Source organism: Cygnus olor, chromosome 8 (genome assembly GCF_009769625.2).
Source record: "Cygnus olor isolate bCygOlo1 chromosome 8, bCygOlo1.pri.v2, whole genome shotgun sequence".
Taxonomy (NCBI): domain Eukaryota; kingdom Metazoa; phylum Chordata; class Aves; order Anseriformes; family Anatidae; genus Cygnus; species Cygnus olor.
In genome coordinates this window covers 23,251,869-23,268,674 of record NC_049176.1, presented here as the reverse complement: position 1 = coordinate 23,268,674, position 16,806 = coordinate 23,251,869, and the positions used below count along the sequence as shown (strand labels likewise).

Sequence of the window (16,806 nt, the reverse complement as noted above, 5' to 3'; positions counted from 1 at the left end):
GGGCTTGGCCAGAGCCACCCAAACCAGCCCCAAAACAGCCCCGTGACCGCCTCGGAGACCTGGGGAGGATTTAAACTGGCCCGAACGGAAATAAAGCTCAGCCTGAGAGCCCCTCCAGGAGCTGGGGGCATGGGGCCAGGGGATGTGGGACGGGGGGATGCAGGACCCAGGAGATTTGGGAGCTGGGGATGTAGGAGCTTGGGGCAGCGGCACCTGGGTACTTGGGACCTCGTGGTGTGGGACCTGGAGGATGCAGGACCCCAATTCTCCTCAGTTTTGGACAGGGGACTTTTGTCCAAACGTGGTTGTCCCCAGCACTGCAGAGACCAGGGGCCCTTGTACCTAGAAGCAGCTGTCAGGGAAATTCCACTTTCAGTGATGCATCTCGTGAAACAGGCCAAGTCAACAAAAATAGCTCTTAAAAAGAAGAAAAAAAAAAGAAAAAAAAATAAAGCACGTAACTTTGGCCTTAAGTTTGGGAAGAGATGAGAAGACAGGAATCGGGGCGGAAGAGGGGGCGAGCAGGAACGTCAGGGCACTTGGCCGCACATCACTCACGGCATAAATAGCGCCGGGTGTTTGTACCTGACCTCAGCGGCGCGGGGAGCGGGCGGCGAGGAGCAAAGCGCTGCCGGGGGGCACCTGCACCCGCGGCACCCGGTGGTGAAATTGGCCCCCATGGGGACCGAGCCCAGGGAGGCGAAGGCGAGGACGAGCTCGGGAACAAAGCGGCCGTTCAGTGCCGCCGCTTGGGCAAATAAACCCGGGCATATTCCTGTCGGAGAGCTTCCAGACGGCGCAGGGCTTTGATCCCGGGCGCAGGGCGCTGGGGTTTGGATGTTTTTTTTTCTTCCTTCCCCGTGTCACGCTTGTTTTTTTTTTTCTTCCTGCTTCAAGGCATAATTTTCCTTGGTGTTTGTAATTTCTAGAAGGAATTTCTCGCTGCTGGGACAGGAGCTGGAGCTGCTCCGGGGTTGTGGATGCTCAGAGCCCAGGGTGGGGGGGGGGGGAGTGGGGGGGAGCAGCTCCTTCACCCCACAGGCTCGAGCCACCAGCACCAGGTCCCCCCAAACCCACCCACGGGGTGTAGGGCGCATGGGGGAACCCCCCAGCGGGGCAAAGCCTGCTGCCCACATCCCGAATATTTTCCGGCAGGAAGCGAGGCTGCGCCGCCAGCCAGCGGGAATGGGAGGAGACGTGGAGAAAGGGAGTCAGCGCTGCTGGCGTGCAAGCCGGCGGCCAAGGGAATAAACCCGCTGCTGCTGCTGCTCCTCCTCCTCCTCCTCCTGGCCTGACGGATGTTGCCTTTGGCCGGGACCCTCTTGCAGCGCAGCTGCCGAAAAAAATGCGCTGGGCTCCAGCGAGCTCCGTGCGCCCACATCAGCCCCAGCCAGCTGGAGCCCATCGCGGGCTGCGCACGGGGACGTAGCCAAGCCCTGGCACTCCCAGGGGAGCACCTGCAGGGAAACGGGGCCTTTCCCAAAGGGATGGGGACACGCGGGGCGTGGAGGATGCTCCTCGCCTGCGGGTGCTCCCCGGGGGGCGATGAGCTGCTTGCCCCTAGATTGGAGGTGCCACAGGTCTGGGATATGCCACAGAGCATCCAGGAGGAGCATCCCCCCAGCGCGCCGGGGCAGCCCAGCGGGGAAGCGGCGGGTCTGAGCCCCAAACCCTGCCGGCTCCTGGGGCTGGACAATGTTAAAAGGACTTCTTAATCTTCTCCTTTCCAAACCCATCAAAGCGGATGCGGCTGTGTGCGGAAGAGAGGACGGGGACGGGGAGGAAATGGGTTTTTAATGCAGCCCTGTTTGCAGAAGGCGCCCGCTCGGCTTCGCTCTGTTTTTCTTGGGGATGGTGGAAGCCGCTCAAACAGCCTCCGAGGGGCCGGCAGCGCCAGCCTGACCCGCTCCTGCTGCAGGTGTCTGCCCGCGGGGCCAAAACTGGCAGCCGGGACACCACGCCTGATCCTGCTCCAGCCAAGAGGGTCCCAGCACCGATCCTGCTCCCGGCACCAGCCCCAGGACTCAGCACGGGCATGGGGATTCGAGGCCGGGGGCAGCCGCTGCTAATGGAGGCCATAATCTCCCGCTGCCCGTGACCCCGGGCTCTCTTTCCCAGAACCCTTCCCCTGTAGGATTAACGGGGTTTGCAAAACCCAGACCTCTTCCCAGCCTGGCCGGATGCGTGTCCTCCTTCGAAGGACCCCATAGGAAATAAGCCCCCAGACGAGACCCGGGGATGCTGCCAGCAGTGGGGATGCTGCTGAGCTCCGCGGGGGGAGGTTTGGGGCAGCCTCAGCCGCCGCACGCCCACAGGATTAGCGGGCAGACGGACGTGACTGCGAGGCCATCGCCGGGGCTAATTGCAGACCAGGTATATTTAGGTGCCTGTTATCCTCTGCCTTTCGCTTATTTTTAGCCCTGGGGGGGCAGCACAGCCCCGTCCCTGCCCGGAGCTCCCCAGCGAGGGGCAGCGGGGACCTGGCCGTAAGCATAGGGCCAGATCCAGCGCTGGAGCAAACCAAATACCCAGAGACATCGAGCATCTTCCCTCCTGCAGTACCTCGCCCAGCCCTGCACCACACCAGATTCCAAACTCTGAGCTCAGCTGCAGCCTCAAACCATACAGGTGTGGGGTCAGGCTGTGTCCAGAGGAAGCCAGGTGAAATATACCAAATTTTGTCTTTTTTTTCACATCTCTGGCTCCACCATGCCGGCAGCGGGCAGGGCCCTGGGGGCCACGGGCTCTGTCACCTCAGCCACCCCTGGTCTGCCGCCCAGAAGCGTAAGGCAGCCCCTCCAAGCACTTGGTGACAATCATCCCGTAACTGGTTCGCTGACAGCATGTCAGGCTGAGAAGACTGCCTGAGCCTTCGTTTGCAGAGCGCTAATTAGCTTAACATTCCTAATCCCTCATTAGCGACGATGAAGTAAGCTCTGAAATATGAGGTCAGCCCTAATCAGTGTTTAAAACCCAGAGCCCACTGGCACGGGATGGAGGCGGGGGCCGCCAGGGGCCAGCCCCAAGGGTTTCACCCCAAAACTTGGCTCCTCAGGCCTGTGTCCCCCCCACCCTGCAGACGCCCTCATGCCCGGTGCAGGTCCCGGCTCTGCGCCACCGGTGGGCACAGGGGGTGGCAGTCAGGGAGGTGGCACCCTAGGGGCACCCCAAGTCTCTCGGGGATCTCACCGTTAGCATCATGTCCCTCTGGGGCTCTCTCCCGAGGGCAGAGATGAGACGGGGTTTTAATCGGTCCCGGGTGCCCCCGCCCTGCCAGCAGGACGCTGTCGGTGCCACTTGTTGGGGCAGCACGTGGCTGCTCGCACCCATATATGCGCCACGTACCTCCTGCCTCTGTGCCACGGCGGATGGCTCCTCTTCCTCCCTGGGGAAGGAAAAAATGCAGAGCACAATGTATCGGCTTTTCTTGTTGTTTTTAACGCACACAAGGGCAGGACACTTCGCAGCCCCATTCCCCGCTTCAGCAGCTGCACCCGGTGCCCGGGCTGAGGTGTGCCTTGGCGCACGTCGCTCCTCGCAGCCCGGCCGTGGGGAAATGAGCTCCATCGGGAGCAGGGAGGAAGGCTGAGCCCGATGCCCCCAGCACGAGCACGGCCCCAGCTCCTGATTTCCGAGGACAGGAACAAGCCTTCGAAGGCTTTTCACACGGAGCGCGCACGTGCTAACGTTAGAAGCAAAGGGCTGCTTTTGGAAAGGTTTGGAGTAGTGCGTTATCAAGAGAGCCTCAACAGCTGGGGGCACAAGGGGGCTGCAGGGCTAATCCAGGCCAAGGCCGGACCTGCCACCGCTCCCCTGGGTGAGAAAACAAGCGAGCACCACGAGTTGGAACTTATGTAAAAAAAAAAAATTTATTTCGGAGGAGGATTTGAACATCGACATGCAGGTACAACATGAATAAAAATTATTGCACCGCTATTATGTGGCAATTGTTCAAGTTTCTAAAAACACAGAAATTCCACACGTCCTCTTATCTAGCTAAGTGCTGAGTGACACGGCTTGGCAGAGCCCAGCTTCGGAGGTGCTCTCGCAGCCACCTGGATATGATATCGAACACAACGTAAACACACACTTCTGTCAAATCTTCTACTAGAAGTACAGAATTATCCTTCACATCCAGTAAGAGAAAACCAGAGAAAGACTTTATCCTCCCCTCTTCAGAAGAAAAAAAATAAAATAAAAATACTCCAAATCACACCTTAATGCAAGTGTGGCAACCAAAACCACTGGTCACTCCCACCCTTCCCCAGCAAGCGCTCTGTAGTACATTAGCAGCCAAAGGCCTCTGACATTCGGACCCAGGAGCGGCCGTTACAATGCTAACGTCTAATATTTACAATAAATATCATCCATCTCTCTTAGTCCGCAACAGTAAGAGACAAAGGGAAAAATAACACTGAAATGAGGCAGCGCGGGAAGGCGCTGGCCGGGGGCAGGAGCAAGGGAGAGCTGCGAGGGGAAATCAATCAGGAAAGCGATGTATGTTGGTGGTTGTATGCACGGCTCATTCACCAGTGAATTCCTCCCACCTGTCTGACTCAGTGTCACTTATGGAGGCCACGTTCCCGGCTTGCTGCCTGCTCTGCTCGGGGCCGTGGGCCCCATCCTGCACTGGGAAGGGCTGCGCAGCGCACCCGTGCGCATGGACACAGCGTTCCCAACATCTCCTTCCCCTCCCCAGCACACAAATTTTGCAATCTGAGCAGGTATGTAAGTAATTCTTGGCAGAGCAAGGAGTAAGTCCTGGTCTCCACCTGGTTTGTTATCGCAATTTCACCAAAAAAATCTTTCTGCCTAAACTTTATGCTAAGGTGCCCCAACAGGAGTTGGACAGGTGGTGGATGGGGAAGATGGTGCACCTGGCACACGGAGGGGAACTGCAGGGTTGAGGAGGAGCAAGGGACCCAGGGTTTCACTAGGATGCTCTCCTGGTAATGCTGTTGGGCTTTGGCTTCCGAAAAAAGCAGGGTTTTGAAATTGCACTGATCACTTTCTGTACCTTAGCTACAAAAGAGGTGACTGAGCACATACCTCACCTCTTCTTTGGCCAGTTCAGGCAAAAGCAGCAAACGCTGTGACACGACAGTTTTCCACTCCTCTTTCTGTGCTCAAGAAAGGATAACTTCCCGATTCAGCACTGGAGGTACCGGCTGCAAAGAGAGGGAGTCAGCAGCTAATGGAGCTGGTACCTTCAGACGGTCACCTCCCAGCCTGCGTGTCCCACAGGAGGCCCTGTGACCCCGACGTACCTGGCACAGACATAACCTAGGCCCCCTTACTGGGCTCGGTCCGACAGGATCCTCAAGTACGCCACTGGGAAGGGGTTCAGAAGTGCTACAGTACACCACAGATCACGGAAAGCCAGCAGCTGCCTGCTCTCACCGCTCCCCCTTAAAGCCACTTCAGCTAACGGCCTGGGCTGGCTGCTTCGAATGACACAGGCTGCAAAGCCCCCTCCTGCTAGGGCAGTGGTTTGGTTTTCCCTTCAGGTTTTTTAATGCAGACCCCTTTGTGGACACCCCTGGGAGCACACTCACAGAGCAAGGTGCCTCACCACAGGAGATGCAAACAGGGACCTGCCACCGAGGGAACAGCAAGGCCAAAGCACGTCCTCCTGCACTCACTGCTCGATTTACACGGGGACGTCCATCTCGCCAAGGTTAGGTGCTCCCTGGACGTAAGCTTGAGCCTTCTCTTCACAATTGCCACGGAATTATGATGCTGAATCAATTTCTCTTCATTCCCAGGAACCTTGCTTTATGCTGTACTGCCAGTTGAACGTTGTTGCTTCTCAGCAATTTTTTAGGAGATTTCAGTAGGGAGGAAACTAGCCAGATCAAGCACCGGATCCTGCCAAGTCTGTTCCTTATTTGCTACCGCTCCAAAGCAGCACAGAATGATATCAACACGAGGGCTTTGCGAGGCTGGAGGCACCCATGCCCCTGACAGGGCAGTGGAAATGGGGTTTATAATCGCCAGCCAAGTGCACACAGGTAGCCTACGAATTCCAGCAGGAAAGAGCAAAGAGAGAGTACAGCAAGGCCCTGCTCTCAATACCGTCACAGCAAGATTTATTCAGGTGTTATCTGGGAGCTTTGAGGCTTTGGCTAGTGTATTAACAACACCATACATGTTCACACAGACACACAGAGTAAACACTCATTTAAACATGGTTAAAAAAAAAAAGCTCAAACCAAACCAAAATTGGTCCAGAAATGAAGAAATGAAATCCAAGCAGCCAAAAATCATGTACATGATGGGGAAAAAATGGTTATACAGAAAGAATCAGGGCAAGATTACAGAGACTTATGTGACTTGTGGATTAAGCTGAAATCAAGTTGAAAGAGATGAAGAAAATACATTCCTATATAAAAACATATTTACATTTAGGGACAGTGAATCAAAACTTCAAGTTCAGAAAAGGCCAAGACAATGAAAAAGGCAGCAGTAGAATGAAACAGACCAACAGGTGCAGGTTTTAGCTTGAAATACTGTTGCACAGTCATTCTGCTTCTAACAGAGAAAGCCAGTGAGCAGGACACTAGATAGTGCGGGTGATCCACAGGAGGATATACTCAGACAAGACTAGAATAAGAGCTGAGCACAATCTGGGACAAATGACGGGAGTGTTCACTGACAGTAACCTTTAACTGGATGAAGAAATGGCTTACAGTGCTATAGGTATCACCAGTCACAGTTATTGGTGTATTGGTATCTAATCCTCAGCAAAGAGCACTGGTACCCGGAGTCGGTCACACCTAAAGCAAAGCAATGTCTAAACCTAAGAGCCGAGAGTAATTTTTAATGGAACCAAGTGACCTCTGCAGTGGAAATGATCTAGCTATCACAGCTGAAATCTTAAAATATCACATGTGTTTTGAAGTCTGCTTGCAGCTTGTCCACAGAACTCAAGGAGTCAGAACTCTTCATAGTTTTCTGGTTGGTTGTTTTTAAAATGGGCAGATTTAGAAAACTCAGCGAGTTTCCCAAGCCCCAGTTCCGAAATGTTAAGGAACACCTTAAAATCCCTGCCTATTTAGACTCACCAAGAGAAGGAAAAGTCTCCGAAGGTCATTTATCAATTGAGATATCTTCGCCCAAGACATACTAGAGAACACGTGACTACAAATTTCTCTACTTTAAAATCCACCTACAAGGCGCCCCTTTCCTGGGGTCATTTATTCTGAGGCAGGGCAAGTTACAAATTGAAGCCAGACCAAGGAAGATAAAACATCATTAAAATTTTAAAAACAGAAGGAGAAGTTGCCATGTGTCCTGTAAAGGATAAATAAAAACAATCCCTCCCAAAAAAACAGCTTAGAGATTTCTCTGATTGCAACAAACAAACAAACAAACAAAAAAACACTTTTACTTGGTTTAAAGAGAAGATAGGGATATCTCTCTGTCCAGCCCCTCCATCCAAGTCTCTTCTTTCGTATCTTCTAAGGATGTGTGCAGAACTGTGAGTGCACACAGTGACAAAGAGGCCTTACTTGCACTGAAGAAGATTTGCTCCCAAACTTGTGGACCAGAGAGTACTTTCTTCTCCTTGTCAAAGAAAACTAGATTGTAAATTCAAAAACAATATTCAAGACCTGTGAATTTCAAAGACATTTGAAAGAAGTTTGAAAACCAGAGATTTTGAAGTAAGCTGCCATTTTTGTGTTGAGAATTTTTGGGATCTTAAATAAATGCAGAATTGGAAGGAAGAGCACAACAAGCCCTAAACTCAGGCAAAACAAAAGGTCAGGAAGGGAAAAATCAGCAAACTGTTTCCTAAGCCCTGTTTTAAAGATACCCTGTTCTAAAGAGACCTCAAACAGCAAGCATTACTGTGTACAAAAATAGAATAGCAAGGATGAAAAAACACAAAAAACAGTATGAAAAAAACCCTCCCAAAAATAGATGTACACAAGTTCTATTTTATATTAGTGTATATTACAAAATTCAAACATGCAGTCTCTATTCCGAATGCAGAATGCTCCAGTCCGTGTGTACCAGGGATGCTGCTATGTTTTCTTTACAGTACCATCATGTGACAGGGGAAAGTCTTGTATTTTTAACTGACTTCCAACCTCTTTGCTTTTTGCTTGTGTGAGAGTCCCTTCTTTACAGGGCCTCGTGCTGCCATCTGGCAGAGGAGAGGCTCTCAGAGGTGGCTGTCCAAGAGCATGCGACAGCTCCTTTGATTGAGTGATTTTGCAGCTACCTCCCAGTACTTCAGATGCCTTAGCACTGCAAAAAGTTGCCTCTTTTCTTGCCACCACAGGACACGTTGCCTCCCAAGGTTTTGCTGAGCGTAATGACTCTGTGCAGGATCCACTCCTCGTGGTCAGACTGTCTGTGCTGGATAGTTTGGCTTTCTCTTGACATGCTCCTGTTTGTGAAGTTTCCTGCCTTTTTTGCTTCAGATCTCTCTCTTCTTTACAGGAGGCACCCAAATGGGGGAAATCCTTTTTCTTTTCCACCTCTCCAGAACCAGGCATGCTGAGCTTCAAAGGGCCCAAGACACTCTGAGCTAGTGGCATTAACTGAGACATGGAGAGTGCCCTTTCGATAGCACTGGGGACGAGCAGTGTGGAGGACACAGTACCTGCTGGGCTGCCCTGGCTCGTTTTGCTTGCCGTTGAAGCACTCTCTGCCTGGGACGAGCTGGGTCGCTTTTCAGCGCTAGGACTTTTTTGGGATGTTTCACTCACACTTGCAGGACACAGAGATAAGGTGCTGTGCTGTTCTACGGGCTGAACTGTGCCCTTGTGATCCTTCTCACTGCGATCCACAGGGCTCACCAAGCGAGGAGTGCTCACACTTGCTGTGCAACAAGAAGAAAGTGCTAGCAGAGGTTTTGAATCTTGTTTTTTCTGGCTGATTTCTGTTAGTGGGGTGTCTTTCAGGTCAAGTTTACCACATGAGGCCCCTAAAGAGTCACTTTTTTCAAGTTCAGGGAGTTTGATAGATGGGCACGGTATACTTTCTGTGCAATCTGTAGGTTTTTGAGTACTAGTAGTTCCCCTTTGATCTCTGATTGCTTCAGAAGACTTGTCTTTTGGACCTAAACACTGAAAGGCTTTGTTTTCTGCCAACTTATGTTCCTTTGCAGTTGTTCCTGACCTTAGGAATGGCTTTTCCGAATCAGCTAAATTTTCTGGAGAAGTTCTTGGGAGGACCTCTGATGAGGAAGGGTGCACAGCAACTTGCAACGGTTCTGAAACAGTCTTGGCTTGTTGAACATTTCCCTTCTGCAAATCTTCTGTACCTTTTGGATCTTCGGGTAGAAAGGCATCATCTTCAATACTATCCTTGCTTTCCAACTTAGAGGAAAACTTATTATCTTCATTAAAAGAATCTGAGCCTTGGTCTCCACTGTCAGGGGGCTTGTCCATTCTTCTCCCATCCTGACTATCCTCTGAACCATCATCTGTCTCATCTTCAGAAGAATCTACCTCTCTGATGGCTTCCTGCTTTTGCAGAGACTCTCTCCTCTCCACCCTGTCTTGTCGAATAGCACCCAACTTCCGGGAACCTGGCTTCTGCAACATTCCTTTTTCCGCTAGCCCAAGTTTGCCACCCGTTGTTTCATTCACAGATTCTTGTAAACTCTGTAGACTTGGGTCCCTCTGTAGCATCTCCTTCTTAAATTCAGAGTGAGAGATATCCAAGCTATGCTTACGTGAGGAAGCCAGCTTCTTCTCAGAAGAGGACAGCGAGGCAGCTAGTTTCTCAGCCGACTGTACTCTCTTTAGCAAAGGAGACCTAGGGGGCTCAGCACTTTTGGGGCGAGAAATTTGTCTCACCAGTGGTGGAGAGGAGTGTAGTTTTACTGGGAAAGACTGAATAATACTAGAGCTGCCAACTGAGTGTCCTGGTAAAGGAGAGGGGGAGCGTTGCGGTGACGTGGACTGTGGGGTTGGTGATGGAGTGTGAGCTAGTGGTGACAGAGGAATATTTCCTGCAGACTTGCGCCTTGGAGATCTATACTGTCTTTGAAGCTTTGGTGCTAGTCCATGCAGAGAGCTGGGTCGGATGTGTCCAGAGCTGGCTGGAGAATTGGGAACACTGGAACTGGGAGAGCTGCTCTGGGAAGAATTGCCACCAACTTAGAAGAGATGAAAAAAAAATACCATGAAGATTATTACACATGTGATCATTAAAACAAGTTACTGAAAATAAGACATGCAAAAGCAAGACAAAATGCCATATTACCACAAAGCACTGCAGTAATATTGTGAGATAATATTCCATGGCTTCTGACTGAAAAATCACACCATTGTCACAACACCAGAATACAGTAAGAAACATTCTGCTATCAGAGCGTTTTTTTGCAAAAACAACAACAAAAACAAGTTAAATAAGCCATGTGTTCCAATGCTATTCTTGTGAGGCAAATCTCTATTGTCAGCTAATTCAATTTTCAAATATGACTTTTCCACACTGTTTTGATTCCTTTTCTCTGAACTAATAAAGAAAATGTCTCAAACGGCTACAAAACCACTGCAACTTACAATGTACTTTTGCATCAAAGTGAAAGGATGCTACCGTTCAGTAACCGCATTCTTAAAAGGGTGTATGGATCTTCATTTTTAAATGAATAAATGAATGAGAATACATCCATCCTTAAGGTAATCAACATCATAGCTGTCATTTTACTCCAAAAACAGATCTACTACCTGCATTTATCAATGCAAAAATCTTTCCCAAGTTTTTCTGTTTGCTTGTTGTTTTGTTTTCTTTTGTTTTGTTTTTTACCTGAGTGTACAGACTCTGGAGTGGATCTGTAACTCTGTGTAGGTGACCGAGGAGACAGGTTGTGGGTTGGAGAGCCAGGCACACTTTCTCCAGAAGACAGAGAGCGGTTCAGCGAAGATAAACTACGGCTGGTGTGAAGCAGTGATGCCTGTTTAGTGATCTTCCTCAACAAAGAACTCTTCTTCTTACTGTGGAAAAGTATTGAAAGTTGTTCAGAAGCCCAAATGGTTTATTTACCTTTATTGGCATATTTCAGTCAATTTTATGACACAAAGAGAAAAAGAAAACAAAAAGAAAAGAAAACACACAGTATGTGCAGGCTGATACACACATTATCTGCAAATTGCTTTGACAAGATCTCTCTCACATTATCCTGGTTACTGCTTAATTTTCACAGAGAAACAACAAAACAAACCTTTCCTGACCATCCTTAGTTTTGCTCTTCTTGTTCCTACGAGCCATCTTGGATTTGTAGCTGGCCTTTCGAGCTGGTCCAACTTTTATGGATGTGTTCTCAAATGGCGTAGTGGAGATAGACACTTTATTTCCACTCTGTCAGAAACAAGACACAGACACTGCTGAAAACATGGCTTTTTGAAGCAAATCTGCAGGCTAAGCAGGTAGGCTGCTAGTTTATTACTGACTGCCATTTTGTAATCCTTTGTCAAACTCCATTTCCCTCTTTGCATTTCCACCTATCATTTATTACGGAATTGCTGAGAGAGAGCTCTCTTTAGTCAGGCTTTCACAAATGATTAGATCAGATCCCAGCTGGTAGGTAAAGCTTCCCAGAGCAGAGAGAACACAGCATCCGACCTCTCCCATTGAGATTCCAAATGCTTCAGTTTAATACTCGTAATACTTGGAAGCTTGAACAAAGTGATATTCTGTCACCAATCCTATTCCCTTTGCTCTGAATGATGGCAAGTGTGAGCATATCAGGCATCTATCATGATGAATCTGCAACACACAGCATGTCTCGTCTCACTCATCTTAAAAAATATATATAAATAAATTTAAAAAAATCCTGATTGCTCCTTTGTTTACAGTCCCAAAGATTTCTGTCTATTGGAACGGTCCAAAACTTTGGGTTTTATTTCCATAAATGGATTCAGCTCAGAAGGAGGTACCAAAATACAAGTCATTTAACTGGATAATTTTAAGACCAACCATTACAAAGCTGCTTTTAAATACTGCTGGGAATAATCCTTGAGAAAGCAGTATTAAGAGATAATAACATTAGCACAGCCTAAAGGCAAAAAATAAAAGTAATTTGGACTTTTTTAAGGTATTTTTTTTCCTAAAGTGTTGTTTGAGGAAAGGTATACTTGAATCTTATTAATCTTTGTCTTTAATACTGATAAAAATGTATCTGACAAGCCCTTATTTCTCAAATAGAGTATCTGAGTTCAGCTTAAATTACATGCAGACAATTTTGGAGATTTAGGAATCAAGCTACAGCAATGAGTTTTGGCAAAGCAAAGGCCAGGTGCTGTGTACATACTTGTATTTCAGACAATACCAATTAGATATCTGCAACGTTTTAAACAAGCTGTCTCATAGTCTGCATATTACCTATTTTCCAATATCTAACAGTGCCAAGTCCCTACCTTCAGAATTAGCTCCACCACTTCGGTGTGCACCAGCCCGTTGACTGGCTCCCCGTTGACATGGGTTATCAGATCACCTTCACGCAGACCTGCTTCGTTCGCTGGACCGCCTTCCTCCACGTGCTGCCAACGAGAAGGGGATGACTGATTTGAGAAGAGGAACGTACGAGATAGCTGGCCAGATCAGACACAAAGCCAGCTCATTTCTCACTGCAGCCAACATTAGCTGTTTCAAAAGAGGGTGAAAGGAACCACTGACTGGCACAGCCAAGCACAAAAATTTGCACTCTTCCACTCCTCCCCCAGCTCCTGACAGTCTTCTCCTGATCCAAGGCAGACAGCCAGGATGGTTAAGCTGATTGAGAGGCCAGCTCCTCCCAAAGCCAGAGACTTAATACTCTTCCAAAATTTTTCAGCACTTGGGTATGTTAACTAGATGCTCTTGATTTTCAGGCAAGACTTTAATCTTCTTCAATTTCTTTGCCATCCCAACTGCAACATCCTACCATGTACATACTGGTACCCAGAAAGGCCAACAGACTTTTAAATTAGATTCTGCCATGCATTTAGGTTGCCTATGCTGCATCTAATCCCAAACAGAGTTTCTTTTTCTACTTTCCATCCTTCATTGACCTATCCAACGTCATATCTTTTCCCCATGTACACACTGCCCTTCCCTATCACTGTTCAGAAAGGCAACCTCCTTTCCAGTGAGGCGACATTCATGCTCAAGAACTCTGCAACTCTCCCTCTAACCAGAAAAAATTACCAAGCAGTATCTTGGTAAATTTAGCATTTTTCAAGGACAGCAGAGAAGTGCAAGGGAAAAATGCAGCTTCAGATTATTTTTCTAAGTAAGAATGAGCGTTAAATTATGACCAAAACATATGAAGTCCAAAATGTCTAATGAACACATGGATATTCACAGGAAAAGAATAAACCATCTTTACTCTCTGTTCTCTCTAACTACACAATTCAGATTACCCTGCTTCAGGGAATGGATCATTCCTAGAAGTCACACATGTTAAGAAAAGAAGGAACACGGAGATCAAGTACCAGCACTAAAGGGAAGGAATAGATACAGGCATGGAAACCAGACCTTTTAGCACAGCACACAACTAAGCCAACAGCTAAATCCCTAGGCAGACAGCATAGCAGCAGTGATGCTTTAAGGCTTGTAATCAATTCCAAGCAACTGCTTGGAAAATCCCAGCAGAATGAACTGATCCAAAGCAGGCTACAATCACTAACACTGGTCCGAACAAATTAGCTATAACTCGCTCTCATGCAACAACCCTTATATAGAGAAAGACGGTATGTACACAGAAACATGCTTTAAAGTATGTGTTACAGGTGGAAGGAGTGGATTCATGTAAGCAGGGAAGAAAGAAAGAAGAAAGGTTGCTGTGGTTCTGTGATGGGCTTGAAAATTGCTATAGTTAAAACACAAAGTGCTGTTACTCATTTATTTTTAAAGGGCTTCCCCCACCCAAAAAAAAGATAACTTTGGGTCCAAGGAAGGAGAGAGAAAACAGGGCAGCAAATTTATATATTTATATTACAATTTATATAAAGCTAAATCCCACAGTCCCAGCTAAATGCATTTCTGGACCCAAGGGGTACTCTGTTTAGAAAAGCGGAGACATACCCAGACCATGTGATGCACAGTGTAGATATCACTGTCACCCATATAGACGCGAATGGCACGGAGAGTGAAACCGTATTTCTTTCCAGCCCGATGGATGATGATTGGTGGTTTCAGGTTTGCAATAGCAGGAGAAAAGTCACGGCTGGGTGAGGAGTCCCTCGAAGATGGGTTTGAGGATAGAGAATGAGGTGACATTGGACTAGCCAATGGGGAACACGTGTGGTGATCTACAGTGATGACACAAAGGTGAGCAAAAATTAGGAAACCAGGCCTCAAAAGAGAGAAAAATTCTTGTTAGAGAACAGCTAGGAAACCATCCTGCCCAATGCTCTTAAAGCTGGTCTTCACCAAGCAGAGCTTGTCCTGCAGCTTCAACTAATTCATGCTTTAGAATGCAAAAACCAATGGAGTTTCCAGAAAGCACATTTGGTAACGTGTACATTGCTCGCCTAGAATTAGAGTTGGTTCACACTGTTTATTTCTCCTGTTTCAGGGATTTATAACCCATCGCAGGTATTCGTTCTAGGCACAAGCCAGGGATACTCCGTTTCAAGGTTATGATCTAGTACCATCCTCCAGAAGATCAGATAATTTCTAGATCTTGGTACAAGTTACATATTGGTGTTGTGATAAATCCAAAACAGTATTTTTAAAAGAAAAATCAGTTATCGGTCAGACAGCTACATGTAGATAATTTTAGTAGTGTTTTAAATTCAGAGGGGCAAAAATACTTAACTCTAAAAAGCAGCCACTGCAGGATCTTTGGTACTGGAGAACAACATCACAAGTGTATTTTAGAGTGCGTTTCCCAAACCAACAGCCGCAGAGCTAAATTCTCACTTATGTGGCTGTGACTTAGCTGGGCAACTGGCTAAAATACCTGACTGCTCACAAGTGTAACAATATCTGCTTCTAAAAATACACAGCAAATACAGAACTCTCATTTTAAAGTGAAGCTGGTCAACATCAGTAAAATAATCCCAAACAGTAGGAATATTAAATGCAGCTGTAAAAGGTAATCCCTAAGAAACACCTGCTGAATTACCCAGCACATATTTACCTGGAAGATGAGAACAGCTCTGGAAGAACCTTTGCTGGGTGATTAAATACACATTTTAGAGATTTTCATGAGGGTGTTTGTGGTTCAAAAAGCAACCAACAGGCAAGGCAGAAGAAATGAAATGTGCATCACCATGATGGTGCCAAGAAGCATTTCCATACCTGCCTCCAGCTCCCCAGCTGAGACGGGCAGACAGGTATTGCTCTGCCAGCAGGTTCTGCTGGGTCAGCACCCACGGCCCAGATACAATTTCCTGCTCCAATCTAGGCAGGAATGGGAACAGCCCTGGAAATACAGCAAGGCCTTCTCCTCTGGAAAGAGGAACAAAGTCCTCGCAGGGAGAGCCTCCTGCCAAACCGGTCTGTCGTAGCTCTGCCTGGTTGGGCTGTTCACTAGAAGTCAGCCACCTGGCATTAGGAGTTGTCAGGGTATGGCTCTACATAGAGACAGAGCTGGGCCAGCAATGTAAGATGTTCTGCAGTAACTACCTTTGTTAGCTATTTACACTACTGAATTCTTGAACTCTCAGTCTCAACCAAGTTATTTGAGTTACTGAAACTTTCTGGTGCACAGACGCACCAGACACAAACAGTTCCCAAACAACGCAGAAGTCAGTATGTGGAAAAATAAATAAAATAAAATAAAATCAGCATCTTGAGGGTTAAAAAATGTTCTGTGTCGATATACCTCCTTGCTGCACCATTGTCAAGAGAGCAGCTTATGCTCCAGGAGCCAATTTAAACAGAACAACTCACGGAAAGCTGCCACTTACAGAAGCTGCAGTCTGACCACACACAATACTCCTGTCCGGGGCAAAGCAATACTATTATCCTGGTGAGCTGTAAACATTCACCAATTGTAAAAGCTACATCGGTCCCTTCCTGCCAGCTAAGGCATTACTCCAGGAGAGCGAAAGGGGGAGGATCTGTCTGCAAATCTTCTGTTTAGTGCTTGCAGATTCTCACAATGCCTAACACAAGGCATTTCTTACCTGAGGGAATCATGAGAGACAAGGCAGTAGCGGATGCTGATTTAATCACTTTATTGACAGGTCTTGAGGTACGTTTCTCCCCCGATTCCCCAGAGAGCAACCTGTGTCGTGCCCGCCGCACTGCCAAATCGCTGATGGCTTTTGGAGTGGTAAAGTCTGGGCCTTCATTGCTATTACTGCGAGCGCGTGGATCAGAGAAATCTGCAGTGCTCCCAGCTACAGTTTAAATTAAAACAGATTAGAACCACAGGGAATTCCTAACAGTCTATTCCCCTACAGGCAAAATACATTAAATCAAAGTCATGTTTACATGAAGTCCAAGAGTAAATTTTCCTAAGAAGAAACCCCAGGGCTTGAATTTTTATTTACAGAAATGGTGTTATTCTGAATACAGAAAATTAGCGGTTTCTATTCTGTTGGAAAAGCTTTCTAATGAAATCACATTGCTCAGTAGCAGAGTTGCACGAATCCTACATCTGTGCTGCAGTTCTGAAAGCAAGCAAGCCTTTTCAATGGAATTGTTCATAGAAGTAAACATGTTTATGGACAGTGCTCCACTTTTACAACCAGCAAGAATCGTCAATCTGAGTTAAAACCTGCCAGTAATAGAAGAGCCAGGTTTTATTGGAGTCATACATAAAAAAAGCCACTTTAAGAGAATATTAAGGTACTAAAGTCAGAGAAAGCAAAAATGTGGTTGGAAAGACAACCTCAATTTGCCCCCTTCAGTGCA

General features: G+C 47.5%; 1 protein-coding gene across 9 annotated transcripts in view; it reads right to left on the bottom strand.

Moving 5' to 3' along the window:
• Positions 1-3,857: 3,857 nt before the first annotated feature.
• The window catches only part of MAST2 (microtubule associated serine/threonine kinase 2), a 192,528-nt gene continuing 179,579 nt past the window's right edge, over positions 3,858-16,806 (bottom strand). For 7 of the 9 annotated variants that reach the window (XM_040565047.1, XM_040565048.1, XM_040565049.1 and 4 more), the window contains 6 exons: positions 16,074-16,289; positions 14,023-14,249; positions 12,375-12,497; positions 11,180-11,316; positions 10,765-10,952; positions 3,858-10,114 (listed from right to left, as the gene is read on the bottom strand). In XM_040565047.1, the coding sequence (XP_040420981.1) occupies positions 8,028-10,114; positions 10,765-10,952; positions 11,180-11,316; positions 12,375-12,497; positions 14,023-14,249; positions 16,074-16,289 (2,978 nt within the window). In that variant the 3' untranslated portion in view covers positions 3,858-8,027. The remainder of the gene's footprint in view (positions 10,115-10,764; positions 10,953-11,179; positions 11,317-12,374; positions 12,498-14,022; positions 14,250-16,073; positions 16,290-16,806) is intronic. The other 2 variants (XM_040565050.1, XM_040565052.1) reach the window with 1 other exon arrangement.